General features: G+C 43.5%; 1 protein-coding gene across 1 annotated transcript; it reads right to left on the reverse strand.

The window, feature by feature from the left end:
- Nucleotides 1–2832: 2832 nt before the first annotated feature.
- On the reverse strand, nucleotides 2833–26827 carry LOC135399523 (transcription initiation factor TFIID subunit 12-like). Its single transcript, XM_064631267.1, has 7 exons — nucleotides 26717–26827; nucleotides 23561–23751; nucleotides 20264–20455; nucleotides 18265–18342; nucleotides 7872–7986; nucleotides 3701–3789; nucleotides 2833–2942 (listed from the first exon to the last, which is right to left on the reverse strand). Exons 2-7 carry the CDS (start codon nucleotides 23708–23710, stop codon nucleotides 2904–2906), a joined length of 663 nt encoding a protein of 220 aa, XP_064487337.1. The 5' UTR covers nucleotides 23711–23751; nucleotides 26717–26827; the 3' UTR covers nucleotides 2833–2903.
- Between the last annotated feature and the right edge of the window lie 777 nt (nucleotides 26828–27604).

Consider the following 27604-nt stretch of genomic DNA (forward strand, 5'->3'; position numbering starts at 1 on the left):
GTTGAGTTCTAGCGAACTGTGTGCAGCCCAGATTGCCGAAAGAGCTCTTACGAAACAGGCAAATTATCTTTTCAATGATAACTAAATTCACTTGCAGAACAGCTTCCGGCATTCCTCGTTCTAAGATTTCAATTTGACCTCAATGTTCCTCGAGGCCAGCAGGAGCAGTGTGCACTTATACTCGGTCACTGCACTGCAAAGCCTACGTTGTGAGTATGGGGCAGAAAAAAATTTTTTTCTTCAGTTTATCGAAAAAACCCTTCCTAATTTTTTCTCCACACATATACGAGGAGTTCTTCTAGAGTTGTGTGTGAAGCGCATCCTTCGAGCTTCTTATGACCACTCAAATTTTTTTTTGAAAGGATTTCCGTGATTTTACGAATTTTTTACAACACCTGGATCCTTGAGAAGAGTGTTCATGCTTTTTTTTCTTAGATACTAATCCTGAGGAACTTCACAATGCCAAAATTTCGTTTCAGTAGATGCTGTAGACATTTTTATAAGAAATGTCAAAGTTGGGCAAATTTGGAAGTGTTTCCCAGAAGTCCCCGAATCCCAATTTTTGCGGTAGACTATTGGGACTCTGCCAGTAGGTGGCGTTGACCTTCTAGAAAATATGTTTAAATTTCGAGGTTCTTCGGCGCTGTTGAACCCGCACAACATGCTTTCAGAGGGGGCACGGTTTTTGCTCGAAGAGCGAACTTCAGAGCCCCCTAGTGTCGGAACACGTCGCAATTTCAGGCTAATATTTCGGATTTGGTATATGCCTACCACCACACTACCACCACCAATTTTTTTCGTAAAAATCGGAGATGGTCGAGTGGCATCGCTAGATCACTTAGCATGGAATGACCAAACCGCATTTTCGCTGAATGACTATGCGTGTGTCGTCAATTTTTGTCAATGTAGAATTTCGGATATTAACAGAGCTGTAAATCATACACTCCGAAAAACTCAGTTTTTGAAAAAACAAACTCCGAGAAACATCCTCCGGTAACGGCCAGGAAGAAACTCCGAAAACCCGGAACCCTAGTTATAGCTAGGGCCTGACCTTTTAGGGTTAAACCCGTATCCGCCCCTCGAACGAAATCTGTAAAATTCGGGTTTAACCCGAATCTACCCGAAAACATCCGGGTCGCGTGGCACACTCATAAGCGTGCATTAAAATAAAGTTTGATAACATTGGTAAACATTAGTTCCATGTTAAGACAAATTTTTATTAAACAAAAAAAATCACCCGAATTCCTGACGACAGAATATGCCGGAACGGGATTTAACCCGAATACACCCGAATTTTCAAATGAAAAATATCACCCGATATTTACCCCCCCGAATTTGGCCAAAAATAAAACCCGAAAAAGTCAGGCCCTAGTTATAGCGTACCAGCTCGTACGGCGAAGAGCACGTTATGCTCACAATTCTCTCACACCGCATCTCTCACAAGATGACACCTTAGATGAAGTTGTGTGTACCGACCGGCTGAAGGAAAACAATGATGACCAAATTTAGACTAAGAGAACGTGTTCGTAGTGCCTGTATGTACGGGCAACTCTCGATATCGCTTTCGGCCTGTTGATTGCTGGCGATTGCGAAACCGTGAGCAAGTCAACAAGCCAAGGAGAGCAAAAGCTGACAGTGACATTACTGCTCTGAGCAGACGATCGGACGGCAAACCGAAAAATCGATTTCCCTGTTAAATACAGAGTGTCCGTCCAAACTATTTTAGAGGTACATTCAATAGTCACCAACGTTTGTGACTGCTCGCTTTTGTTGCGATCTGTGACAATGAATTTTCCCTGGAGCTTACCTTTAAGATAACGTTAGCCCAGGTTTATTGTGCACACTTCTCCTGAGGAAGGGGCAGCGCCCCTCCCGTGTGCAGTTTAGCGGTGGCAGTGGGGGATTTTGATTTGATGTTTGAGAGGTTGCTTTAAAGACTCTTAAATAATGCCTATAGCCAAGAAACAAAAAGGGTGTCCTATAACTTCCACAGGGCATGTATTGTAAGCTCCTTCTTATAGTGTTCCTATAGACTCTGTAGATGCCGAAAGATCTTTCAGCAGGTATAAAATCATTGCAGGTGAGACCTTTGTCTTTGTCCGCGGAGAACACATGATATCATGTATGTACTGCTGAGCCGCAACAGTGCTTTCAATCTGTAATTTTATAAAATATTTCTGTTCCCACATCATTCAAGAAAATAGTTGTTTCCCAGTTCAAGAGGCTGTTGACTGCTTGCCATGGAAAATCATGGAATTTACAAGTCGGTGGCGGGGAATTTTGAATTTGCCGCAGCAGAAGACCAGGGGCCTTAACCATAGGTATTTTCGTCGCAGATGGTACAATGACAATGTGCGGTTTTTATCGAGGCTTGAAATGAAGACGGTTTATAGCTGCAGGTAGATACGAGACAGTGTATTTCTGTACAAAGTAGTTTCATTAAGAATTTCTAAGTTCACTGTCTTTTCACACACCACTGCGGAACAATAGACGTACATCATTCTTTTATCCAATGAATCAGTTCTTGCTATCGCCACCATCGCCATTTCTCTAATTGGAATGTGTCTAAGAGGACTGTCGATGTGCATAGGGAACACAGATGTCCCACCATGAGTGTCTTGCGGCTGTTTCATAATTTAATTGTTGTTGGTAATGTTAGTGCATCACTTAAAGGCTATCAGGCAGTTGTAGTTGCACTATTCAAACAAACAAACAAATGCTAGCGTCTCCTGACTCATTCACCAAGCATGTTCTCAATTTCTTCATGATGTGTCAGACTTAAACCTGCACCCGGCGATTTTGTTTCCGATGAGACAGTTAAACAATAAGACATCAGTTTCTGTACTAATTTTATTCTTCAATAAAATATACAAACAAAGAAAAAGGCCACAACAACTTTGTGACTAATATTTCTTTAGTGTCTTCCTGATGAGAGCCAAACGCTGTAAGAAAGGTAAGGAAAGTAAAGAAAATGGAGAATGACTGGTCTGGAGGACTGGACTCCTGTCAGACGGGCACACTTCACTGCCTTCAGATTAAAGGCCTTACGAAAAGGTCGTAGCTGAAATACGGCCTTAAGCCATGGGAGGCTGCCAGATGGTATGTCTGCCGAGGATGTCTACACTCTACAGCGATAAATATATTTGTGAACGCTGAACAGGGTGTAGCGAAATCACATTTGTTCTCACTATGAATACCCAGAAACAATGTGTCGGTGGTACCTAGTCAAAGTTTAGGATGCGCACTCAAAGTTTGGTTGCGGACGACACAGTTTTGAGGGTACAATTACAAACTGAATATGCGAGATTGAATGAGAAGCAAAGTGCTTAAGTGCATCAGGAAACTCCAGGCACTGAACGGGAAAAACTTAACAGAACATGACATCTCGTAAAAAGATTTTATTTCAAATTGAATTAAATCTGTGCCGTCTAGTTCATGACATCTAGTGACGATCGAGGCATTGGCAGTTTCGAGGGAACGCTGCAAACAGTCTTGTGGGAACTCTGTTGCCCTTACATCTCAGTTTTATTCCAAAGGCCGTATGGCTGACAGTCTTGCAAGATGTTAATGACTGTGTGCACTTAAGTCCCTAACTGTTAAGGCTGTAAGTGCACCCTTCTGACTGGGTTATAAATGACTAGCTCGCGGATAGAAGCAGTATGTTTAGACAAAAAATAGCTGCACGAGAATACCAGAGTACCTGTTTGTGAGCTTCAGTGCTGCTAGCTTTCTTATATGGCTGCACCTCTTCTGCCCCAAATCCAGGTATCCACATGTTCCAGTTTTTCTCTGGAAATACAATGAACACATGGGATGTTGATTTCTGTATGTGTAACTCTCATTATATTTCCACAAAACCACCACAAGCAATGGGATGGAGCATCACCAATAATGATGAAAGCTGATTCATAATATGTAATGATAAGCCATCAAGCTAGAATGTTAATTTCCTCATGCTATATTTCCCTAAGCCTAAGCCAAAAGCCTATGAAAACTGCTTGTCCCAGTAGGCAATATGTCAGCTCTTGATGCTCTTACCAGAGAATGTCAGCAAAAAGAAATAATGGCCCTAGTACCAGAAGTAACAAATGATATGATCAGACGGTGTGTTTGGGCCACGCCCAAAATATATATACTGGACAGCCAATCAATGAAGAAGATATTGCTACAGCTCTCAGATACTGCCTTGAAGGGAAGTGGACTGTTCTGTGCAAAACCCCAAGAAGCAGTTGTGATTCACGACCCAGTCCACAGGAGAGATGTACAACACCCTTCAAAATCCACCACCCAGATATAAAGCTAGGGATGACAAAATTCTGCTCTCGACCAAATGGAGTACGAGTGACGCCCAATCAGTCTCAACTTTGTCGTAATTGCAGTGAACAGTGTTTCTGCAAGTAATCAATGCAAAGACACGATTACACGAACTTGTTGAGAGAATCGTGTCTATTCCAGGACTGGAAAGGATCAGCTAGAACTAGGAAGCTAACACTGAGGCCGTGCAAAATATTCAAAATATTTGATTTTTGGGCAGACTAGAACAATCATGTATTCGACATTTGATTCAAATAATATTTTGTCGAATACCCCGGAAATATTCGTGTCGTCGATCACCCATCGCAACTGCGTGCACATCCTGCAGTTTCAGTTTCTACAGGCTAAAATTTGGCGGACTTTCGGTTCCAATGCGTGCAACACTAGGGCAAATCCAACCCTATCCAATACAGTCAAACTCCCTTACAACGAAACTCAGGGGACAGCAAAAAAAACTCGCAGTAGAGGTATTTTCGTTAAAAAGGATGTCCATTATTGGACCTATAGGGCTCCAGCGGGACTGCAAAAAAATTTGCTGTAGTGGTATTTTCGTTAAAAAGGTGTTCGCTATAAAGGAGTTTGACTGTAAGTATATGGAAAGTTGGAGCGTACAGTCAAAGTCTTTTACAACGAATGCCTTTTTAACGAAAAGACCGTTACAATGAACGTTTTTCACGGTCCGGTCAGCGCTTCATAGGGCGCAATGTATAATTACAACCTTTATAACGAAATCCTTTACAATGGAGCTACCGAAAAATAACTAAGTAATTCTGCGGTCCGATTGCCGAAGTGCACGACCCATACAACGAAGTTTCAGAATAAAATGCTCCTGACGCGTGGCAATGGACCGCGCAGCATGCCGCGCAGCGTCGTTCGCCCCTCTCCACCTCACTCACGTGCCCGTGTAGTTTCCGGTTTCCGCGAGTTTTGCGATTGCATTATCCGAGGACACGGGCGGAGGTGATGTCCCCCCCCCCAGGGACCACGTGGCCACTGACTGACTAGGGGCTGAACGCACAAAAGAAAAGGGCTGCAGTCTTTTTTTTGGTATTGTGACTGGTAGTGTACTGACCGAAAGTGTAGCGCTTTGAACACACTTGTTCAAAAAAAGATCACAGAGTTTTGTTTAGCCTGAAGGAAATAATGAACAGCCTCGGTTCCCGGAAAAATCGTTAATAAATCGAGGGATTCATAAATCGAAAGTTCTGCTAAGTCAGTAAAATCGAGCTGGTGAAACAGTATTTGCGAGTTGGGATTGTGTTGATAATGCAATATAATGTGTAATTTTGCTTTCGACCATGCCTTCTGCTGTACACTTGGTCGTCCCTAATGCGTCCCCGGAAAACCCGTTTGTTGCTTGGATTTCGAGGGGTTAAAACCCAGGGTGCAATACCTGGAAAAAGTTTCGTCCGCTCCGGCATCATTCGTAAGACCACGGAATAATCCCTTTGAAGGTTTCTGCTGACCTCGGAATGATCCGTTTATAAATTGAGGGCAAAAACGCTGGGAAACTCCTACTTGGTTCCCAGAAATTCCATTCATTATTCGCACATCGAGGTTCATAAAACGAGGGAAAAATGCATGTAAAGAGTTTGGTTCCTCGCGCTCCTGTTCATAAAACGTGGGAATTCATAAATCGAGGGTTGACTGTAAATGACTAAATAAGCCTGCGTATGTCATGAGCCATCTGAGTCCACGACTGGGCGTCATTAATTAGCAGTCTTGACTACTGTATAGGCATTCGCTCCACGGTGCTTTACATTCGGGAACAAGAACCGCATCGCCCGCAACGGTGGCGACACCAGTCATCGGCTCCGCGAAGCGTACCGCAGACAAACCTCCGCGCGGTTCGTATTCTAACTCGTCCTCAGAAACATGTTGTCATAGCGGAATTTCATGCGAAGCTTAATAGGGCCTACGACTCTGTGGTCGGACTTGATTTTTGTCATCTTCGCACGTGCGTGATAGGTTTCTCCCTGGACCTACCCTCGTACTATTGCATCGCGACTATTACGGTCAGTCTGAAGTGCAATATCGCTGCACGATCTTTTTTAACGAAGTCACCTTCACAACAAATATTTTCCGCCGCCCCTTGGAGTTCGTCGTAAAGGACTTTGAGTGTATATGCAGATGAAGGCTTGAATGCATGAGGCGTTTTTCGAGCGGCAGAACGCCAAGCTTTTCTCGGCAGGAAGCGACGCTGTCCAAAAACACTCATAGCTAGCTTTCTGTACACTCTGGAGGAAGAAACTCCACATAATCTGATACAGTTGAACCTCGTTATAGCAAACTTGCTTACTACGAATCGTCAGTTATTGCAAAGTTCTATTTCAGTTTGGTTGGTCATGCTTTATTCCTATGGCAGTTTATTTTTATAGCAATCAAACTTTCACCCCTGTCGGTGGAATTATAGGTTGACACAAAGTGTCTCAGCTTGACCTCCAAATTCCGCGGCCCTTCCGATGTTCCTGACACACGGCAGACAATGCCCCTTCCCTGCAAGCTGTTGAGGGGCTTAGCTTTCCGAGTGAGAGGGCAGCGAGGCCGACCCCAATAAACTAGGGAAGTCCCTGTCGGGTGTGCATTCCTACCCCTTCTCTGTCACTCCCTCACTCGCATTAGGGCCCTTCACTTTCCATGTGCGTGTTCTACGCAACGTCCCGCTTGTGTGTCCACGTGCTTTTTGTTTAGCATCGTATATATGCAGCCACATCTGATGGTTGGACATGAAAATGAATATTCTACGAGACGTCGATGATGGCAAAAATTCTTGTGATGGCCTCGTTCTTTTTTTTTTTTTTAGTTCCGTGTTAGTGCCACTAAGCAACTGTGGCTATGAGAGGCGTACAGACGTGGACAGATGGAGAGAGGACAGCAGGAAGGAGTGTGGGACAGGGGGATTAGTACGTGTCCTGGACCAACTTCAGGGGGAACTGTGCCAACATTTGTCTGGAAAGTCCTTGGAAAACCTCAGACAGCACAGCTGGTGACAGGATTCACACCGAAACCGCAGGCGAAGAAAATAAAATTGTAACTCCTTGAAGCTACTGCGTTCATTCAGTCGTGTTAGGTCTTCCTTTCGGCAGCTGTATGCTTCCTTCCGTCACCACCACCACCACCTTGTACGCGAATTTGGTTGCCCAGCAACCCCAAGTTTTCATTTTGGACTGTGAAAGTAACGGCCTGTCCCTGAACGAGTTGTAACAGGGTGTATACAATGAGTGAACATAGAGAGTACAGTACGCCACTGTAATGTTGCACCTGAAATCCAGATCTCTAACACAGTGTCGAAGTGAACCACTGTTGTGTCGAAAACAACAACAACAAAAGTACATTTGTGCTATTTGAGAATCGTAAGGTTGTGCTTGCTTTTAACCCATGACAATCTGTTCAAAATTCACTTTACTGAACCGGTTCGAACCGGTTCAGGAAAGTGAATTTATAGATATTTTGCGCTGCTGCGGAGCTGAACCAAAATCGAACCAACATGCTTGAACCTGAACCAGAAAATATAACGGTTCCGACCCCTGATGCCAAGTGGACAAGGTGACTTTTACCTAAGCTGAGCTGAATGTCTTTGGTTTCCAGCGTTGTGGATTTTCTGTGCTTTGCAAGGAGGCAGGAAGTAGTTACCAGGTTCTCGATGAAGTCGTCCGCGATTTGCAACAGCAACTGCAAAATAGAAAGCAAAGCGCAGTGAACACAAAATCAAATGCAATACGATTCATATTTGATAAAATGACAGAATAAATTTAAAGAATTGCCGAGCACAGCAGAGTGAACACAAAATCGAACAATACGATTCATCCTTGTTTCAAGCGACAGAACACATTTTAAAAATTGCCAATTCACCAAAGATGCTAGGAAGATCAGCCTGTAATGCGATACAACTGTTGATAACTAAAGGAGGCCCTACACTTATGCCCTTGCGTTTGCAAAGCGAGAAAAACCGGACTGTTTGGTGGTACATTTTAAAAGTTATAAAACCCCATTGCAGTCTAAAAAGTGCAGAGAAAAGTCAGTGCTTCATGTGTGTGTCATCATTTAGTGTCCCCTGCACTTGGGTTTTATCTCTTTTAAAACTTGTGTTTCCACTGTTTTTAAAAAACTGAGGGCAAAAATCAAGATTTATGTCAGGAACTGTAAACACAGGTAAAATCAGGTGATATCACGTGAAAGAGTCAGCTTTCTAGTATGAAAAAGAAAAAATACTTTTATTTATTTATTTATTTCATATACTGCAGCCTCTGTGAAGCTATAGCAGGAGCAGGCATGCTTGGCTACAAAAGTCATCCACAGGTAATTCCCTTATGCCACCGGGTAACCTATACCATTCATCAACTGTATGAGGAAAAAAACTATATTTAAAAACATCCATACGTGAGCGCGTAGGAACAATGTTCAATGGGTGTGAATTCCAAGACTAGACGGCCGTGCAAACGTAAAGTAAAGTAAAGTTCATGGGCTATGTTAATCTGTTTATGAACTATTAAATGCAAAAATTTTAACCTTTCAAGGGCACGCCTCTGCCGCAATGGAACCAAACCCACTTGTCACATTTCAACTGAATACATGTGTTGGCAGGGTAGAGTATGATGATACTGTACTGCATAATTCACTTCCAGATGACAACTTCAGATTAATGTACGTCCCTAACCACTTCTCTGACATACTCGTGCAAATCAGGAGTAAAAGCAGGTTTTACCAGGTTTTACCCCAAATCACAGGGCTCTATGTGCACTTGGCACTGGCCAAGGTTAGTCTATCATGCTGGGCAAACCAAACTCATTAGGGTCGTCAGCAAGATGACAGAGGCTCCCTCGAACATTGTGACAAAAGCAAAGCTAAAACATCCAACAGTTAGATTACTGCCGTTGCCTAAACGCTTGGATGAATAGCAGCGTGACAGATAGACATCGAACTGCACTTCCAAAAGCGAATGCAGTTCCCAAGTATGCATTTTCACATCTTTGTGACATTAAAGGAGCAGTCTAGAGGCACGCAGCTTTGTTTCTGTTTTTGCTCAGTATGGAAAGCTAGGCGCCCGAAAACAGTTTTCCCACAATTAGTGCAACCGTAGCGAAATTGGGACGCCCGCAATAGCCCCCCAAATCTCCCTTGCGCGAAACACCCTCCTTCGACTTCACGATAGACACGTGATGAGCGCCGCCACGCGCGTCACTGTGTGACGTGAGTGGTAAGGACGCTCTTCATTGGACCTGGGATCGCATGATCGAGGTGGGCAACACAGCGCAGAACAGAGCGTCTGCTACTGCTTCGGAGACAGCTGGCGTTCCGGCTGCGTGATGTCCCAAGCGGAGAATTTGAAAGCTGTCAACGACACGACCTCAATTTTTTGGGACTGCTGACAACACAGGAAGAACGAGTGGTGCAGCACGAATCGAACTGTGTGTTGTACAGCGATACTCCGCTGCTTCCCGACAGTGTACAGCCTGTCTGACCGTTTTCACCACACAGTTGGTTCAGTGGCTACCAGGTGGCGCCACAATAGCGCCGTCATTGCTTGCTTTCTGTTACCAAGATTTGAGATTGCACAGAAGCCACAAGTATTACTCTTGTGATTACAGTCTTATTCTGTCAAGCTGCATATATGCTGTTGTTCAGAAAATGTGATATAAATCATGTAACGAATAGAAGTCAACAAGAAACAGCTCGCAATGTTTGTAGCAGACGGTTTTTCGTACCAACGAATGAGGGGGCTCTCTACCACAAACGTCACACTAGAGAGGGTGTGTCCTGCAGTTGGAGCGCTCCGACCTAGTCACCGCGGCAGCAATTTTCCAAATTAATTGCTCCGCGGTGAAACAACTTTGGACAGAAATATTTTGTGGGAATGCTTGTCACGTACTGCTTTACAAAATGACAACAGTTTTTGGCCATGTTAGATACCACTTTAATGCTCCGTGAAACGAGGATTAAGGTGAGGAGGAGTAGAAAGAAGGATGTTTGCAGCCACATGGCACTCCAGAAAATCCGTTATTAACACCGCTGATCCGTTCCTGTGGGAACAGCACTAGCAAGCCTGGAATCCAAGAATCCTGGAATCCTGGAAGCCAAGAATGGAACTGCGGTCTCCTCTCAGCAAAACAATGCAGTGGGGACCAGCTTCACATGGAAGTTGCTGAAGCAGTGGTTCTGAACCTCTTTTGCTCCATGAACCCCTTTTGCCGTTAGTTGGAGTGTTATTTTCCCCTGCTCCACGTTAATTCGAAAACAACACACACAAAAATTTCAGGTATTTTATTGCTTGTTCAGAGCTTAGGATCGTTTGTGTTGAGCGACCTTACCGCGCTATGTCCCCACTCGGTACCCCTTCCAGTCCCGTGTCCACCCAGGAGCCACCATGACATACAGTCAAGGCATTCCCGGCGAGGGAGATGTTCTGCCAATGGCATACTACGCAGAGTGCCCACCAGGGCCGATTACGAGGGAAATCTGACATTGTGTCATTCCCAAATCCCGCTCCCCTAACCAGGAGAGAATCCTCCACCAGTTGAGAACCCCTGGGTTAAAGCCTGCGGTTGTAAGGACGTTGACCTGGCTTACGGGAATACATATAGGCGTAACGAAACAAAAATTTTCGTGCTCTCCGTGCTTGGAAACGTGTCGGGAAACATCGGGTACTCACAGAGACCCCTACAAAAGAAAAATAAAGTACCAGGCCCTAGTGATAAACATTCAGGGTGTGTGCAGATAAACCTAACTGGCATTCGTGCACTTCTCTTGTTGTCTACTTAACTGACAAAATTCCGGTGGTACACGATGGCGCTTTTATGCATGCGAAACCTACAGAAAAATCATGAAAGCCATACTCAGCATAAAAATAAACAGAGCAACGAAAAATTCGGCTTCCATGCATTAGAATGGGGTGGCCACGGCAGTGCATGGCGGATTCAGGAGAGTTATGTGCAAGTACCGCTAGGGGCAGTACCGATGAGCATCCATGTGGGACATTGTCCCAATTTCTGCACCGATAGCTCCCCTAGCGTTACTTCAACGCAACTATCCTGAGTCTGCCATGTTGCCCTATTCTGGTGCACGGAGGCCAACGTTTTCATAACTCTGTTTATATTTTTAAGCTGAGTATGGCTTTCATGATTTTTCTGTAGGTTTCGCACGCATAAATGCTCTGTCGTGCCCCAACGGAAGTTTGTCAGTTAAGTAGACAACAAGATAAGAGCGCAAATGCTGGTGAGGTTTATCTGCATACACACTATAGACTATCATTTGGTGTTTCTTCAGCACCAGCAATCTTTCAACGGAAGATGGAGTCTTCCGGTAAGATATTTCAGTTGTTCAAGTTTAACTGGATGAAGTCTGAATAGCGGAAAGGACAGACAACCAGGAGATGCTGAGGAATGTCCTACAACGATTTCAAGACTACGACATAGAACTGAAGGACACCAAGTGTTAGTTCCGACAAAAAGAAGCAACGCATCTCGGACGCAGGACAGATGTATGTGGGCTGCATCCCGAATAAAAAACCACAGTCGCCTTTCTTGGACCCCCCCCCAACACTTCAAATATAATGGAGCTCTGATCGTTCGTGGGATTCATTACGTACTATGGCAAGTTCTTTCAAAAGATGTCCACGCCATTATACAAGTTGCTCAGAATGGAACAGAGGTGGCAGTGGACAGCTGTGAAGGAGAAGGCATTCTGTGAAGCTAAAGAAACACTGAAGTCTGCTCAGATTCTGGTGCATTTCGATCCCAAGAAACCTTTACGTTTGGAATGTGATGCATCACCAAAAGGAGTTGGTGCATTGCGTAGGGAATATGGACCCGCTAATCGGATTTCAGTAGAGGACGTTGACGCACGCAGAAACCCGTTATTCCCAGCTAGAAAGAGAAGCTCTTGCTATAATCTTTGGAGTGACCAAGTTCAGAGACAATCTTCTGCAAAGATCTTTCACTGTGGTCAGTGACCATAAAAGCCACTAGTGGAATCTCTTTTAACGGAACTCGAAGGGGCCGAGGAAATCTGTTCCGTTTATCAGGAGTTCCGTTTACTGAGTTGTGATGCAAAACGATAAATTGTCTCAATTTCAGGGGTGTGGAAGCTGTAACTAGTCTTGTGCACATTACTGTGTCTAATACCTCTCATAAAGACCAGAAATAGGCACACAATTAAGAAGTTTATTCTGACCCTTGTTGAGGTGTAAAGAATCGCTCAATCGTTGTTTGGAACAACTGATTAAACCTTTGCTTTTGAATAATGCTCTCCATATCCTAAAGGTTACGCAGGAATGGTTCAGAGCCATGCTGCTGTGCAAAAAAGTTTTTTCCATGCTTTATCCACAGTACCAAGCACTTGTCAAGCTCTTCGTGTGCACCGAGTTGCAGTCTTTTTCTTTCTGGTCCAAATGCCGAAGCACTAAATGCGTCACGTAGCTTGTCCTTTTCATGAAAAATTCTTGTTAGCGTACTCTTCGGCATTCCATACTTCGTTGCAAGCGCCGTTTTGGTGAAGCTCCCACCCTCAAAATCTTCGATAACCTGAATTTTCCTTTCAAGAGGAAGAGCATGGTGTGCACGCTTCGGCGATGCCATCATGAATGGCGTGTCCTGTTAACCCTAATCATGGCCGCACCGGAAGAGGAAAAGGTTAGGTCGCGATGAGCATACTGATGCCGCTGGCATGCTCAGCCAGTTTCGTTTACACGGTGTGGCCAAAATTTTGTTTCCGATTAACGAGAGTTTTTATACATTGTATGAATATGAAACCAAACAACCTCCGTTCAATTGTTCCGTTTAAGCGGTAATTCCGTTAAAGCGACTTCCATTTAACGAGATTCCACTGTAATGGAACTATTCCAACTGAATAGTCCTGTACCTGTACTAGCAGCAGCTAGGATACAGCCCCTACAACACACACCCTTATCAAGCGCTTACATCTACGACATAGAGTACCAGAAAGGAAAACTGACGTTGCAGACGCCTTAGCTCTTTGTTGGACATAAGAAAGTGTGCCACTGCACATCGTCAGGAATGCTTCCACTGCTCTTCTGGTGCATTTTTATAAACAGAAAACCCAACCTGAATGCTGAGAAACTTTTTGTAGCAGAGAAAAAAGTGGGACTAATTTGTCCCATGAAGCAGCTGAAAAACTATGATGAAGTGAAGTATGGCACCGTCCATAATTTCAGTAGTCGCAAGTGGAAGCCGCCAATGACAAAGGAGGAGGAACACTTTTTCTTTCATCATCAGCATCTCACACTCCACGATCTCTTAATTTTAAGTTTTAACTTAATTTAATTTAATTTTTAATTGACACATTGGCATACTCCACACAGATAATAAGTTGAAACAGATATTCCCATGCGCTCCTAGAGTACCATTCCGTCCCTAAACAAATTTCCGTAATTTATTACTTACGTCCAACATCCATAAACCGCCCCCCGGATGTAACCCATGTGGAAAGACGAGGTGTTGAACTTGTAACTTCGTAAACAACGAGAATTGGCCGAGGCAGACCATATTAGGGACGACACACACATGTAAGCCTAACACGACCAGAAATTAACAAATTCAAACAAGCCACGGAAAAGAGGTGCTGATGCCAGGAATCTTTCCCCCCGAATTCTTTGAATTTGTAAATTTATCACTCTACGTTAGTCGAGAGTCATAGTACTTTTTGCATTAAAATAAAAAGCTCATTAAACTGCAGTTCATTTAATATAGACTACTTAATTTTTTGTGCAAAATGTGATGAGAAAAACATTGGTGAATTGTCAAATTCGACGCAAGATATATTTTACGGACATAAAAATGACATTGTTCATAAGCAACACACCGCTCTGTCTACCCATTTTAATCCCCCTCAGACTCTCAAGCAGACCTCAAGATAACAATTTTAGAATCTCCTTTGCAAATGCTCTCAAGCGCAAAAATCATTTTTCATTAGCAAATTCTGCAGTCTATCTCCGAATGGTCTTAATACAGTGAAACCTTGTTAATGTAAAGAAAAAATGGCTAGGAAGCAAGCGAGCTGGTGAAGATGAAGCATAATGTAAAAACCCCGAGACTAGGGAACACGAAGGGACAGACACAACACGAATTCCTGTGTTGTGTCTGTCCCTTCGTGTTCCCTAGTCTCGGGGTTTTTACATTATGCTCGTTATTGCGTACCTGGCGGGGACACGAAAAAACTACGTACAGTAAATCTCGGCTATAACAGCCCCACTTATAACGAATCTTCGGTTATAATGAATGCCTCACGAACGACCGTCAAAATTTGTATTGAGTCTATGGAAATTGCCCCCGCCTGTTATGAACGAATTGCCAGGGAGCCTTCGGTTACTGCGACTGAAAGAGCTCCCTCGACCACTGGAGAAGGCGAGCGCGCGACGTCAGACGCCCGCGGATTTGTCAGGCGCCGCTTGTACGTGACCTCGCTTTGCAGCCAATGCGCTGTCACCATCAGCGCGCGCTGCACGTGCACCCGTTTGGCCGATGATTAAGGCGTCATGGATGCAGGTGAAGCGGAAAACGTTGCGAAACTGCTTCAGAAAAGCTGGATTTGTTCATCAGGCACTGGCTACAGACGCCGATCGTGAAGTGGACTTTGGTGTGCGTGATACCGACACAGAACTTTGGGACAGAGCAACGGCTGTGAATCTGACTGACGGCTGTCAGTTTTTCGAGGAGTTCGCGACAGCAGATGACGACGCACAGGCCGTCGCGGACTTCAGTGATTCGGACATCATTGCCGACGTGCGCCCGCCGCCAAACGACCTTTCCGATGACGATGATGATGACACAGTGTCTTCCCCTCCTTACATTTTAACTACAGCGGAGGCACTCAAGTACGTTGCTTCGCTCCGCGATTTTGTGTACGCGAAGGCGCTCGCCGCGGCCCACCTTGATGACTTAGAAAACGCCGTGATCTCCGCAACTGTGTATAAACAGGCGCCATTAACGATGCATTTTCAATGAACGGCATACATGACTCATGTTTCTTACACTGCTGGCCTTTTGGATCAAATTTTTTGTCCATTCCATTTATAGCGAACTTCGGATATAATGAACAGGTTTGTTATAACCGAGATTTACTGTACTAAGCGATAGTATGGCTTAACCAAAAACTCAAAATACAAGTCCATGTACCTGTCTAATGGAAGAAAAATGAGGATAGATACCGCCGTTTATTCACTTTGCAACAAGATAGTCCGTTATTTTCGCTTCATACCGACGCGGCCTTGCAGCAATGATCGTGGCTTCAAATCCACAAACATTACTAGCGAGCTGTTCTAGAAGTCCCCGTTTTCTCGCAAACTGATCGATGGTATCGATGATGTCCAGTTTCTCCTTGGTGTTCAGGACATGGTGGTGTGGCGCTGTCCCACAAGCCAACACAAGTGACATAGAAGTGAGAAACAAAACGACGAAACTATAGGGGGGGAGGAGCCTACTTGCCCTCTCCACTCTGCAGGAGAATGACCTCTCCTCCTGGCAGGAGTGACGTATTGGCGTTGCCCCGTCTCTGGAGGAGCCATGTGCTTCCAAATCTTTGTTTCTGGTACGGGAGGAGCTAGTTTTTTTGTTCTGCACGGACTGTTTCAGGACGAAAAGCATGCATTAACCGATATTGGGGCTGCGAGCAGCTACGGCTTAAGCGGGTAGCAAATACATTGGTTTCAATGGGAGTCGCGACGGGGATTCAGCGCAACTACTGCTTAAGCGGGTACGTATTAACGAGGTTTCACTGTAACTGCGTCATGTGTCATTTATGTTGTAACCTGAAGAAGTGCGGCATACGCACAAAAGCATGTTTCATTGAAGTGGTGGCGTTTCGTCCTCTGTAAATTTTTTGTGTTGCATACCTTCTTTTGTCATTCGATTATTGTGTCCATAAGACTTATTGTGTTATGGTCTATATGGATATCAACTCTCTGAGCATTTCTTTTCCGCTGTCTTTGAAATCTCACACCATCACCACTCACATGCTGTGTAAGTGGCGAACAGCTGTAGAAAAGATCTGACTGAGGGTTTTTTTTCTGCCTCTGATTGTAGTAAGTCTAGCAATTTTTCAGCAAATTCTAAAACAGAAATGTAGGTCGATAAGAAACTCTGGCACCAAATTTCAAACCAGCATAAGCCATCGAGTCATGAGTAAGTTACTAAAAAGAGTAACCGACTTAAAACTGCTAAAAACTGACAAAATTACAGTAACTATGAAATACTGACACACAGCAGGGCTTTGACCGAAAAAATTAGGTCGAACATGTGGAATTAACGTGGTATTTAAAACCGAGTGACGACTATCCCCGACTCCCGATCAAGGCAATCGAGGAGAGAAAACCACACTGTACTTACAGAATACGAAAAAAATATACTGAATGTAATGCTAGAGTGATGTACAAAATTGCTCTTTCATGTAAAACAAGCTTATATAAGACAAACTACATGGTGGCTAAACACTAGACTTAGAGAACATGCCACAGCGACAAATAAATACCTCACAATGCTGGAACACCTCAGATTCCAATTCCAAGATACCGAAATTCTCGATCACGGGAAAAGAACAAGCAGCCTCATTATACAGGGTGTTTGCTCTAATGTGTCCAGAAATTTTATTTAAAACTAGCGATAAAAGAGAAATGAGCGCTACTTTTCAGCTATTTGACTAAGAAACAGGTGCTACTAGAAGAAGTACCTGTTTCTTACTCAAGTAGCAGAAAAGTACCACTTGTTTTTCTTTTATCGCTCACTTTAAATATAATTTCTGGACACGTTAGAGCAAACACCATGTTTCACACACACATACACACATAAGGAGGCACAGTTGATAAAACAAGCAGGGCAAACGTCTATAAGGAAGGCGCTGCTTGAGTACACGGGTAATGTTTGAAGATTTTTCAGGGATTAAGCAATAGGCGCAAGACGTGTTTTCTGGACTTTCTGCCACTAAGTATAAATACGTAAATAATAAAGGCCACCTTGGTTGAAGTATCAGTACCTGTGTCGTCATTGTCTGTCCTGTGTTGTCCTATTTCTACCCAGCACTGGGGGTTTTAAGCGGCCTCAAGTAACGTACTAACCAGCCCAATTTACTGCGTTGTTTCAGGGTAACTAAGCACAATTATAGTTCGTCTACGCAATAGTAACTCAAATAAAGTTACTCTTTTCAAAATACATAATTAAAGGAGAGAGGTAGCAAGCAAGCTGGTGGTAGGATAGATCCATAACTTAAAAACCTGAGACTTGGAGACAAAAACCATAACACGGACAAAGTCTCAAACACAGCTGAAAAGTTTACTTACTTTTTACTTTACTTACTTAAGTCTACTTCACTACTTAAGCTTAAAAGGGTACTCCCAATGCATGATTTTTCGCGGAGAGAACAAGCTTTTTTCATGTTCTCCAAAAGAAAAGAAGGTTACTGGTCATCGTGTCGTACTTCCTTATTTCCGTAAGATATCCTATAACTAGTTAACTAACTGTAGTTACAAAAAGGAACTACAGTAAACCTCTATAAAACATACCTGCATAAGCTGTAGTTCCTCTCCAAAAGTACTCTAGCTGAGTCGCTGATGGGAAATGCTATTAAACCTAATGCATCTGATAAACGCTTGCAGCCAATCAGCATAAAATAAAGGGGTAGGACTGTGCAGCCTTTGTATAGTGCCTCTCGGATAGTGTTTCCCATGCATCGGCCGGCAGGTTAGTGTGTATGTGCGATTTTCAGGTATGTTGTAGCACTGCTTTCTATGTACCACATCTTTCGTGTCACAGCTAGGTACACTTTTACAGTGTTTTACTGTCTCATGCGGCACTCAGATGTAACCTCCCCGTTCTCATATAGAGAAATGATATCACTTTTCCGGTCAAGGCGTGCTGCTCCAAACGAGCACTGCTAACAATGCACGAGTAGCAGTGTCACAGAGAAGATGCGAGGGCGCTGGATCTTTGAACAGTTGCCACCTACCTCCTCTACATCATCATCGAGCTGTTCATTTGGGTCCACTTCCCTGACGAGGTCCTGGAGACGCTGTTTGTTCAACACCTGAGAGTAATAGCAAGAGGTAGAACACTTTCATCATCTAGTTATATCACACATAAATTTACCAAAAACTTTCATCTGAGGACTACATAGTATAGAGCGCTCCTTATGTTTCCTAGAATCTGGGAAATTTAACAGAAATTGGCTGTGACTTGCAGCACGTACTTCTTTCCCTCGGAATCGTCTATCTTTCGCAAAATTATGCGAGGATTTCAATCGATCTGTGACATTTTCCCAGATTAAACCTGATCAGTTTTTTTTTTTTTTTTTATTTGACATACTGCCAGCCCCCTGTTGGGGGCCAAGGCAGGAGGGGGCTACAGTATAGGTGTGCACTCAAACAAACGAAGACAATGAATAAACAAATGAATAAATAAATGAACAAAGCATTCAACATTCTTAGCATTGACAGCATCTGTGGACAAGCGATTCCATTCGATCACAGTACGCGGGAAATAACTAAATTTGTAACAGTCGTTACGTGGCAAAAAATGTCTAAATTCTAAATTGTGCTCTTTCCTGGTGCGGAAGTCAGATAAAGGTGTAAGGTAATCGGTAGCAGCAATTTTGAGTTTGCCCTTAACTAGCCGATAAAAAAATTTTAACCTGTTCGTTCGTCGTCTGGCTGCTAAGAGAGGTAAACCACATTGGCTACGTAAAGTAGACATTGGAATTCCCCGCCCGTAGTCGTCAGAAGCAAATCTAATTGCACTTTTCTGAATGTTCTCCAGCTCGTTAATTGCTTCCTGTGTACGTGGGTCCCAAAACGATATCAGGATACTCTAAAACTGAGCGTACAGTTGCAACTGCAATGCCTGACACCACTGATAATGCTAGCACTTACACGGTAAAATGTGCGTAAATGAAAGTGAATTTAGATACAGCTATGCCCAGGGAGAGAGAGATTGACCTCGTTGAGTTTAGTTTTCTTTGTGCAATGAAAAGTTACGAAAGGCTAAAAAGGCAGGCGGAATGAGCTGGCATGCGATCTCGGGAGAGTGCTGCTTTTATATTCTAGTTTTTCTCTTGCCCGTGGAATCCTGCAGATTTGTAAATCCCTCTTGTGTAAATAGTAAAATTTAGTAATTTAGTAATAGTAAAATTTAGTAATTTAGTAATAGTAAAATTTAGTAATTCAGTAATAGTAAAAGTAAATTTTCTATTGCAGAAAGCCAGGGGTTTCAACTGTGGCCAACAAACACATGGGAGAGAAAGAAATAAGCAATAACACGCAATTTCCTACGGGTACTATAGAAAGGATACTGCAGGTACTATGGCGAAGAATGCTTTTCAAAAATACAGGAGACTCACGTTAGTTCAGCGATGGATATCTAGTACGTTACCTTAACCCAAAAACATTCCAAATTTTCGGCTAGCCTGCTATATTTTCAATGTAGTAAATTCAAATGGTGTTTTTGCATAATTCGTACTTTTCATTCCCTCATAAAATGTTACTACCAGCAGAAAACAGCTTCTATGCACTGGCAACACAATTTCTTGAATCACGCAGAACGAACTGCTCATGATGGAAAGTAATCGTAAAGTAATAACAGGCAGCCGCGGCTGTCTGGCTTTTTCGATGACTGCCATATTTCAACGTTGCTCATCTCCGGATGCACCTGACTGCCAAAGAACAGTCTCATGAGGAACTGCTTACTTTTGCTAGCATTTAAAATTTTGCTGTGAAGATTCACATAACTGACCAAGCAGTCAACCATAGGTAAGTTTCTTCTAAATGCTGTGAATGACACACAATATATCCTCGAACTTCGGTCTTCCATACGCGGTTACTATTTCCTTCTTTTTCATAGATTTTCACTTTTCTCACCTACAGAGCATGACAAATTGCTGCATAGAGTTGCGATAAATCTTGCGCATGCAAGTCACAGAGCTACTTGAAAGAAAGGAATAAAATGGGCCTTACTTGAACTCCATCACCAGAGTTGGCCTGCCGGTCAGCTACAGAGACTGCAGTGGGCTTCACCAGTGTGGTGGTGAGGATAGGTGTGCAAGTAGGCACCACTCCCATACTTGCGCTGATGGGTGTCACAGTAGGGGTCACTGATGGCACAGTTATTGTTCCGGTGAATGATGATGTTGGCTGAACCAAGGTGTGCTGAAAATGTGAAGTTCCTTAACTACTCAATGGGTGGTAGCTTCAGTCCTAACACCAACTTGTACATAAAAGCACATTTGGGGGTAGTGCGTGAGTTCCTAATTTCATTGTGCATGTTCTCTGCTTTTATACAATGAAGTTCGTCGGGTCAGACAGCTGCGAGTCGCGGGCAATAAACTGCACTAAGTGAAGCGCTTCAATCGCATGGAACCTCATTCTTTGCAAATTCCAATTCCAATATTCCTTGGTTATCACTAGCAATTTCTGCAGGATTTTAATTCGCCAAAATTTTCAAATAAAATGATGTTTGCAAAATCTACTACCGTAAAAACCAGACTATAGGTCGAAGTCGTTTTTAAAAAAAGGAGGCGCTGAAAACTGCCCTCGTCTTATAAAGCGGTCAGTGGGCAAAAACGAGGGCTGCAGTCTGTCAACATGTACCCTACCACGTGATCACATCGTGATTCCAGGAGGTATGACATCTGATGCAGGGGTCGACTTATACGCGGGGTCGACCTGTAATCAATTACTTTTTTTGAGTAACGGGCACAAGTCTGATAAGTAGTGATGCTGAGAACCAGCCACAGTTTCCAGTTTGCAGGGGTTTGAAGTGAATCGAACTTTTTCAGAAAGTTTCTGGAAGTTTGACACATTTCCGCATGTGCCATTCCCATACCCGCAATTTACAGTTTTCACAGGTTTTTGAAGAACTACACGAATAAATGTAAAAAAACACTTTGTCGCGTGTCGCTAGAGAACTGATTATACTTTTGACTGCCCAGAGCACTATCACGAATTGTAAGACAAAGGTAATGACGCTTAGAAAGAACTGAACGGTACTTGACCCCCCGATGTTTGTAAATAAAGTATGACGACGGAAACTTTCTGCCTACTTTTTCTGAGTTGAACCACACAATATGAAATGACCCGGTTGTCTAATGTCAGAGGCCCCAGGATGAACACCACGCACTTGACACAGCAGTCCCCGCGCTATTATCTATCCTCCGTTGTTTCTATCCTCCGTTTTGGAAGTTCAGTGCGCCACATGAAGTTGATTGGAATTGCCGATAGCTCAACGTGTCTTTCATATTCCTACTCTGAAATGGCTTCAAATCGTGCGAACCTACGTGACTTTAAGAAAATTTGAAGGTCCGTCGAACCATCCCAACCCAAAGGTTCGACCTCAACCATTGAGATTAGAAAAATGTTCGGGACACCCCCCATAATAAGCGACGTCAAAGCCATCCGAACTTGACCTTTCTGGCTTTCATAGCACCCAATTATATCATGCCTTCTCACGCATATCTTCCCCCCCCCCCAAAAAAAAGCCCAGCACTTGAGGGCCTATCCCTTTGTAGGCAAATACCCAACCTCTGTCTTTTCCATCTTGTCTATCATACATAGAGCCTAAAGTTTTAGGGTTTTACCCGATTCTTCCCCGAATTTGCACCCCGAATTGAAGGTTGCCTCTTTAGAGTGAAACCCGATTTTTACCTGGCAAACTGAACTCACTGGGATGTCTGTAGGAATGCATTAATTTACTTGCTTGGCAGAAAAATTCAGTTACATCACCATTTATACCACACCACTACAGTTAGTTGAGCAATTGAGCTCGATTTCACCCCGAATTTAGCATACCGGAAGTTTTTTCACCCGAATTCGCATGAATTTAGAGCAAATGTTGATTTACCCAATTTTTACCCTCCGAATTTAGAAAAAAATATTTCCCAAAAACTTCAGGCTCTAATCATACACAGTCATTGCATTATCTCTATAGCAAATCACGTAGGCATGTTTTTCCCAGACAGGACCATTCCTCAAAGGTTTCACGTATGCTTGCACGCACCACTTTCTTCGCTCAGTCTTTCTTTCCAAATACAATCACTGAATGGAATTATTTACCTCAACACACAGTAAATTTAACCGGCCCCTTCTGCGATGCATTACGACTTCATTTCTCTGTCTCAGTTTAGAAACGTACACTCGTTACAACTAAAATGTCTGTTTTGTATCTGCTCGCAAACTGATTCTTAGACTTGTCTACAGGTTTTCCTGGCGATTTTAATCCGAGCGCCATCGAAATTAATCCATGTGCCATGCAAACTTTATGGGGCATTGATTAATTTAGCTGGCACTTGGATTAAAATCGCCGGGAAAACCTGCAGTTTCATGTCTCCGTTTAAGCTGCTTCCAATACCCAGTGCTTTTTTCTTTCTTCTGTGTCCCCTTGCTTCCTTACACTTAGGGAGTGACTTTTTCGGGTTAAATGCCTTTCTCGGATTCGGGGGGTAAAAATCGGACTCTATTTGTAAATCTGTAATTTGGGGAGAAATCGGGCGATAATTGTGCCTTCGGATGTTTTTCGTTTCTAATCTTGTCTATTAAGTCCTTCCCTAATCTATCTTTTTTGTTCTTGCGTTGTTGTTTTTGCGAGATCGTGACCTTCCAGCGGTAATCCCCGAAGGCATAGATTTGACACACCTGGGTGTAATGCTTCGGAAGTAAATGACCCATTCTTACATGTGTTACACGTGACGACCTTCGTTCGTCTTCCGTGGAAACGTCACTTGAGGATTTCATAGTGGCTGGAATTCGGGGAGAAATCGGGTTTAACCCGAATTGGTCGGAGGTCAGTCCTGGGGGGGAAATAACCGGGCGCAATCGGGTTTAACCCAAAAAAGTCACTCCCTACTTACACTTTAATTACTGGTTTCCAGTATTAGTCATATTATTCTGCGTTGACTTCTTCATGTTCGATCCTCATTGTGAAGGGGCTCATTGTCTCATTCCCCGCATCACCAAAAGCAATGAGGTAGAGTATCGTGGATGGCGATGACACTCCCCATTCACCGTCTCACTATAAAGTTGTTCTTGTTTGCGTTGACTTGCTTGTAACATGTGGTACTCGTGAGTCTCTTTGTTTCTATGTCCCCGTTCTGTCTCCCTTCATGTAAAGCCCTCAGGGTCCCTTGAGGCGTAACGAAAAAGATAAGGAAGTAATTGGAAGTAATTTTAAAAGTGAAGTTTTTTAAAAGTAAATTTTAAAAGTAATTTTAAAAGTAAAAGGAAGTAATTTTAAAGTTTGATACACCTTTGTATACTTACAGTAACAACTGTCGGAATAGCCACAGATATTGGCAAGGTCATGGTGGCGGACGAGACGCAGATCTGGTTTTCAATGCCACCCTGGCACAGTGGCACCGTGGTGGTATAGATGTTAGCTGGGGCAGCAACACTCGACTGAATCGTAGACATGGTGGCTGCAGGACACAATCCCTTCTCATCGAGTGGTCACGCTAATAAATGAGAAAATAGTACGTGAGTTTATGGAAAACTAATGGAACAACTGTTAAAGGAATGGTCACATCCAGAAACACGTCTATGAAACAGATAACGAAGAAAAGTGCTCAGATATTAATGGTATATTCTTTTGGTCAAATTGTGGCAAAACGTCCCGAGCGCTCTGAAATTGGTAGCCTTTTGCCTCCACTTGGGTCACATGACTGTTGCCTCCCGAACATGAGTGCCAGGAATCTAGCAGCTGTTTTAGTCGCTTGGATCATGTTAGGGGCATCGCGGTCGCTCGTCTTCGAGTATCGTCGTCTGCTAACCCACCTTAACTTTGACGTGCGAGCCAATAAAGGTCGTTGCCACCCTCGCAGTGCTGACATGCCGATAGTTGGGCAACTCACTGCCCGGTTATATCGAGGCCGGACGAAAGAAGTGCTAGCTCGCAAATTCCTGGCACTCGGAAAGTACCGCACAAGATGCGAGATTGCTGCGCTTCGACCAAACGAACACGACTGCTCAGGATCTGCCAAAAAAGTCTGCCACGAAATGACCGCCCGAATTCCTCATAAGTACCACGCGTATAAGCCGCAGGACGCGTTTTTAGGAATGTTTTGAAAATTTTCTGGCAGATAAGCCATGGGCAATACGAGACCACTGATTTGTGCGACAAAACGAGACCATAGAGAAGGCCATAAGCCCTGTGGTCCATACTCCGGGGTTGGCATAGTGTACAACAAAAGAAGTCTGTGTCCTTGTTGGGCGGTTTTCATGGAACTGGTGGGTCAGTGGTCTTCCAGAAGACGTGAATCAGTGTCACCACTTTCGTTAAAACTTCTTGGGGGAATGCACCAGGCAGATCAATCTACTCGAATGTGGAACCGTTCCTGTTACGCACTGTTCCTGCATCGGCAGGGCACTGCTGTTCCAGAAACACTGTCGGCGCTTTCGTTAAAACCGACGTAGGGAGAAAATACTAGGAAAAAATAGTCATCAGATAAGCCGCACCGGTGGATAAGCTGCAGAGCGTCCGTGAGAAAAAAAAATCACGCATAAGCCGCGGCTAATACGCGTGAAATTACGGTAAACTAATTTTGAAAGATCAGCACCGCTTCTGAAGCTGCGGAGGCCCTGGTAACAATACAATAAGATTCGAGTGACGTCTTGAGGATGCGTCCATAGCAGGAGGAGTGAGAAGACAGTGCTCAGAGGCGAAAGGCGCAATCACTTTTCACAAGGTCGTGCTCTGATTGGCCATGCAGGGAACGGTGTTTTCACCCTTTTCTAGAGAGCGAATACCGACATACTCTCAACATCTGGCATCTGCTTTTATCGCGCATTTCACCTAATACCAGAGCTCGGAGTAACTCGTTACTGTAACTAAACTCCTTTTTTTAGGTAACTTGTACTCGGTACTTTTGCACCGTGGTAAGCTTCACAGGCACTCGTTTCTTTTTCAGGTAACTTTGCCAAAGTAACTTAAGCTAAGTTCCAAGTTACTTTTAATTCGCTTTTCACTCACGTCCACATGTTTTCTTGCTTTCTCTCCTGTTCTTTCATGGCTTTTTATGCCACAGAACGTGATATTCAATCAATGACAGTATTCAATTTAGGAAGTAAGAACCGCAGCCATTGAAATGAAGCTGAACCATTGTGTGCCCACAGTGAGTAAGATGCAAAGCTTTCAAATTGTTGGACGGAAACAATCTAAGTGCGCTGCACTCCTCCGCAGGCAACTGGAGGTGTAACTCAACTGCTCAGGGGCGCTGCACCTGTGTAGTGCTATTTTGTGTCCCACATAACTTGGAAGTAACCCGTTCTTTTTTTTAAGTAACTCCGTAACTGCGAGTTACATTTGAGGCTGAAGAACTTCGTTATTAACTTAGTCACATTTTTCACACAGTAACTTAACTCGTAACGAGTTCTTTTTGACAAGTAACTTCTCAATCTATGCTTCACTTCAAACTGTGCCAATATTTCACGTGGGATTTTCGATTCTGCGGTCAGTGACCGACGACGAATAAATTACACCATAGTTTCGAAATTGACCGGAACAGATGCAACCGTCCCTCTCAGGGAAGTGCCTCAGATCAAGAGCCGCCGATACTTCCAACAGATGCCGTTCTTTTTACAAAACTGTTTCACCTTATCGTACTTTCTGCTTTGATAGAGAAAAGGCTGAGGAATGCAACAGAGAGTTTGTAAATATTATACACGTCGTGTATCTACATGAAAGATCGATACCATTCAATTACATGGTGACACCACCCTTTCTTTCCTGATGGGAGCTCTTCGTTATTTACGCATTCGACACCCCCGTTCTTGTTATTCTAGATAAACCCTGGTTAAATATGCCCTGTCTAGAAGGAGGTTCTGTCCCCATTTGCAGAGCGAATGAGTAAACAAACTAAAACTGAAATAAGCCACTGCTCCCGACCTGACGCATTTGTTTCGACAAAATTCAGTTCCTGTTATATTTTCATTATCTTATTTCCAACCACAGTTGAAATACTATTGAAGGAGAGATTGCCGATGTGTCAAAATGCCAAAAACAAATGCAGCATATCGCAGTCGCTGACTGTTTCGTAAATTTTGAAGGTTTATAGCAGAATAAATCATAGAATTTTCCAAAGCTGCACGTAAGTGAGTGTTATTGTTAGACTCAATACGGCGGCCAAAACGAACGGAGATGTAGACAACACAGTGAACGCTGCAACTGCAAATTAAAATTCAATGCAAGCTCTTCGTGGCTATCCCAACTGCGGTGATCCCAGAGTCCGAATTTAGAGACAGAACGTTAATGTTCGCTACCAGTTTCTAAACGGCTTAATTTCAAACTAAGCGTCTTTACTCCACTGGTCCCGGGTCCGAAAGGCGTTTGCTGCTGTCTATATGGAGATTAAACGAACTTTTGTGAGAGTAGTGGGGTAGGCTGCGCTTTAAGTTCGCTGTTGACGGACACACAAAACTTACCAAACGTAATATTATCCATAGACGGCACCACAAACAAAACCGTCCCGCAGGTTCCCGAACACACACCACAACTGCTAGAACAGGCAGGTTACTAAATTCAATCCCGCTCCTGACGAGGGGATGGATAGACGTACGAATACTGTGGCATTCCGGCCAGGGTTACCAGATGAAAAACCCTAAGCACGTCACAGCCAAGAGAAAAATTACATCATGGGGTAAGACACAAGACTCTGGGACAATCCGAAACTATTAGAATTGCTATGTAAATGAGTTCGATACATACTTCCGAAATTAGGAATAAAGTTGATTTGGCAGTCAGGGGCTCATTATTCGCCAAAAGATCTGGGAAGCCCAAACCGAAACTTCTGAAGGTTCCCTCTCCTACCTCCTGTTCCAGGCGTGACGCCACCGGTAGTCTCGTGTCGGTCATCTGCTGTTTTTCGGGCACGCGCTTTGTAAATTCTTTGTGCCACATGGATGACCAGTCATCTACTTCTTCGACTTTGTTCTAAAATATTCGCCAGCGGTAAAAGCAAAACCTACAGAAAACCGTGCACAAGGAATACCAGTATAATACCGGTGAGGTGAGACCCAGTGTTGCTGGACTGCTTTTCCGTGGAAGAAGAAATCACTCAAAGGAAAAGATTCATTTTCTAATTATCTGTGCCACTTGGGGTTGGGAAATTGTATTCACTGAAATATCATACGGTAAAGATTAATGTCGCACTGTTACTTCAACACGTTTTTAGTGCGCAGTCTCCCTTTAACGTACTTAAATAAATGAATAAATAAAAAGCATCCCACATTGCCCACATACATAGCCAACTAGAAAAAGAAGAAAAATATAGCCAAATGACATTTCGTGGCGAAAAATTAGTTTTATTGCTT

Source organism: Ornithodoros turicata, chromosome 7 (assembly GCF_037126465.1).
Source record: "Ornithodoros turicata isolate Travis chromosome 7, ASM3712646v1, whole genome shotgun sequence".
Classification (NCBI taxonomy): Eukaryota; Metazoa; Arthropoda; class Arachnida; order Ixodida; family Argasidae; genus Ornithodoros; species Ornithodoros turicata.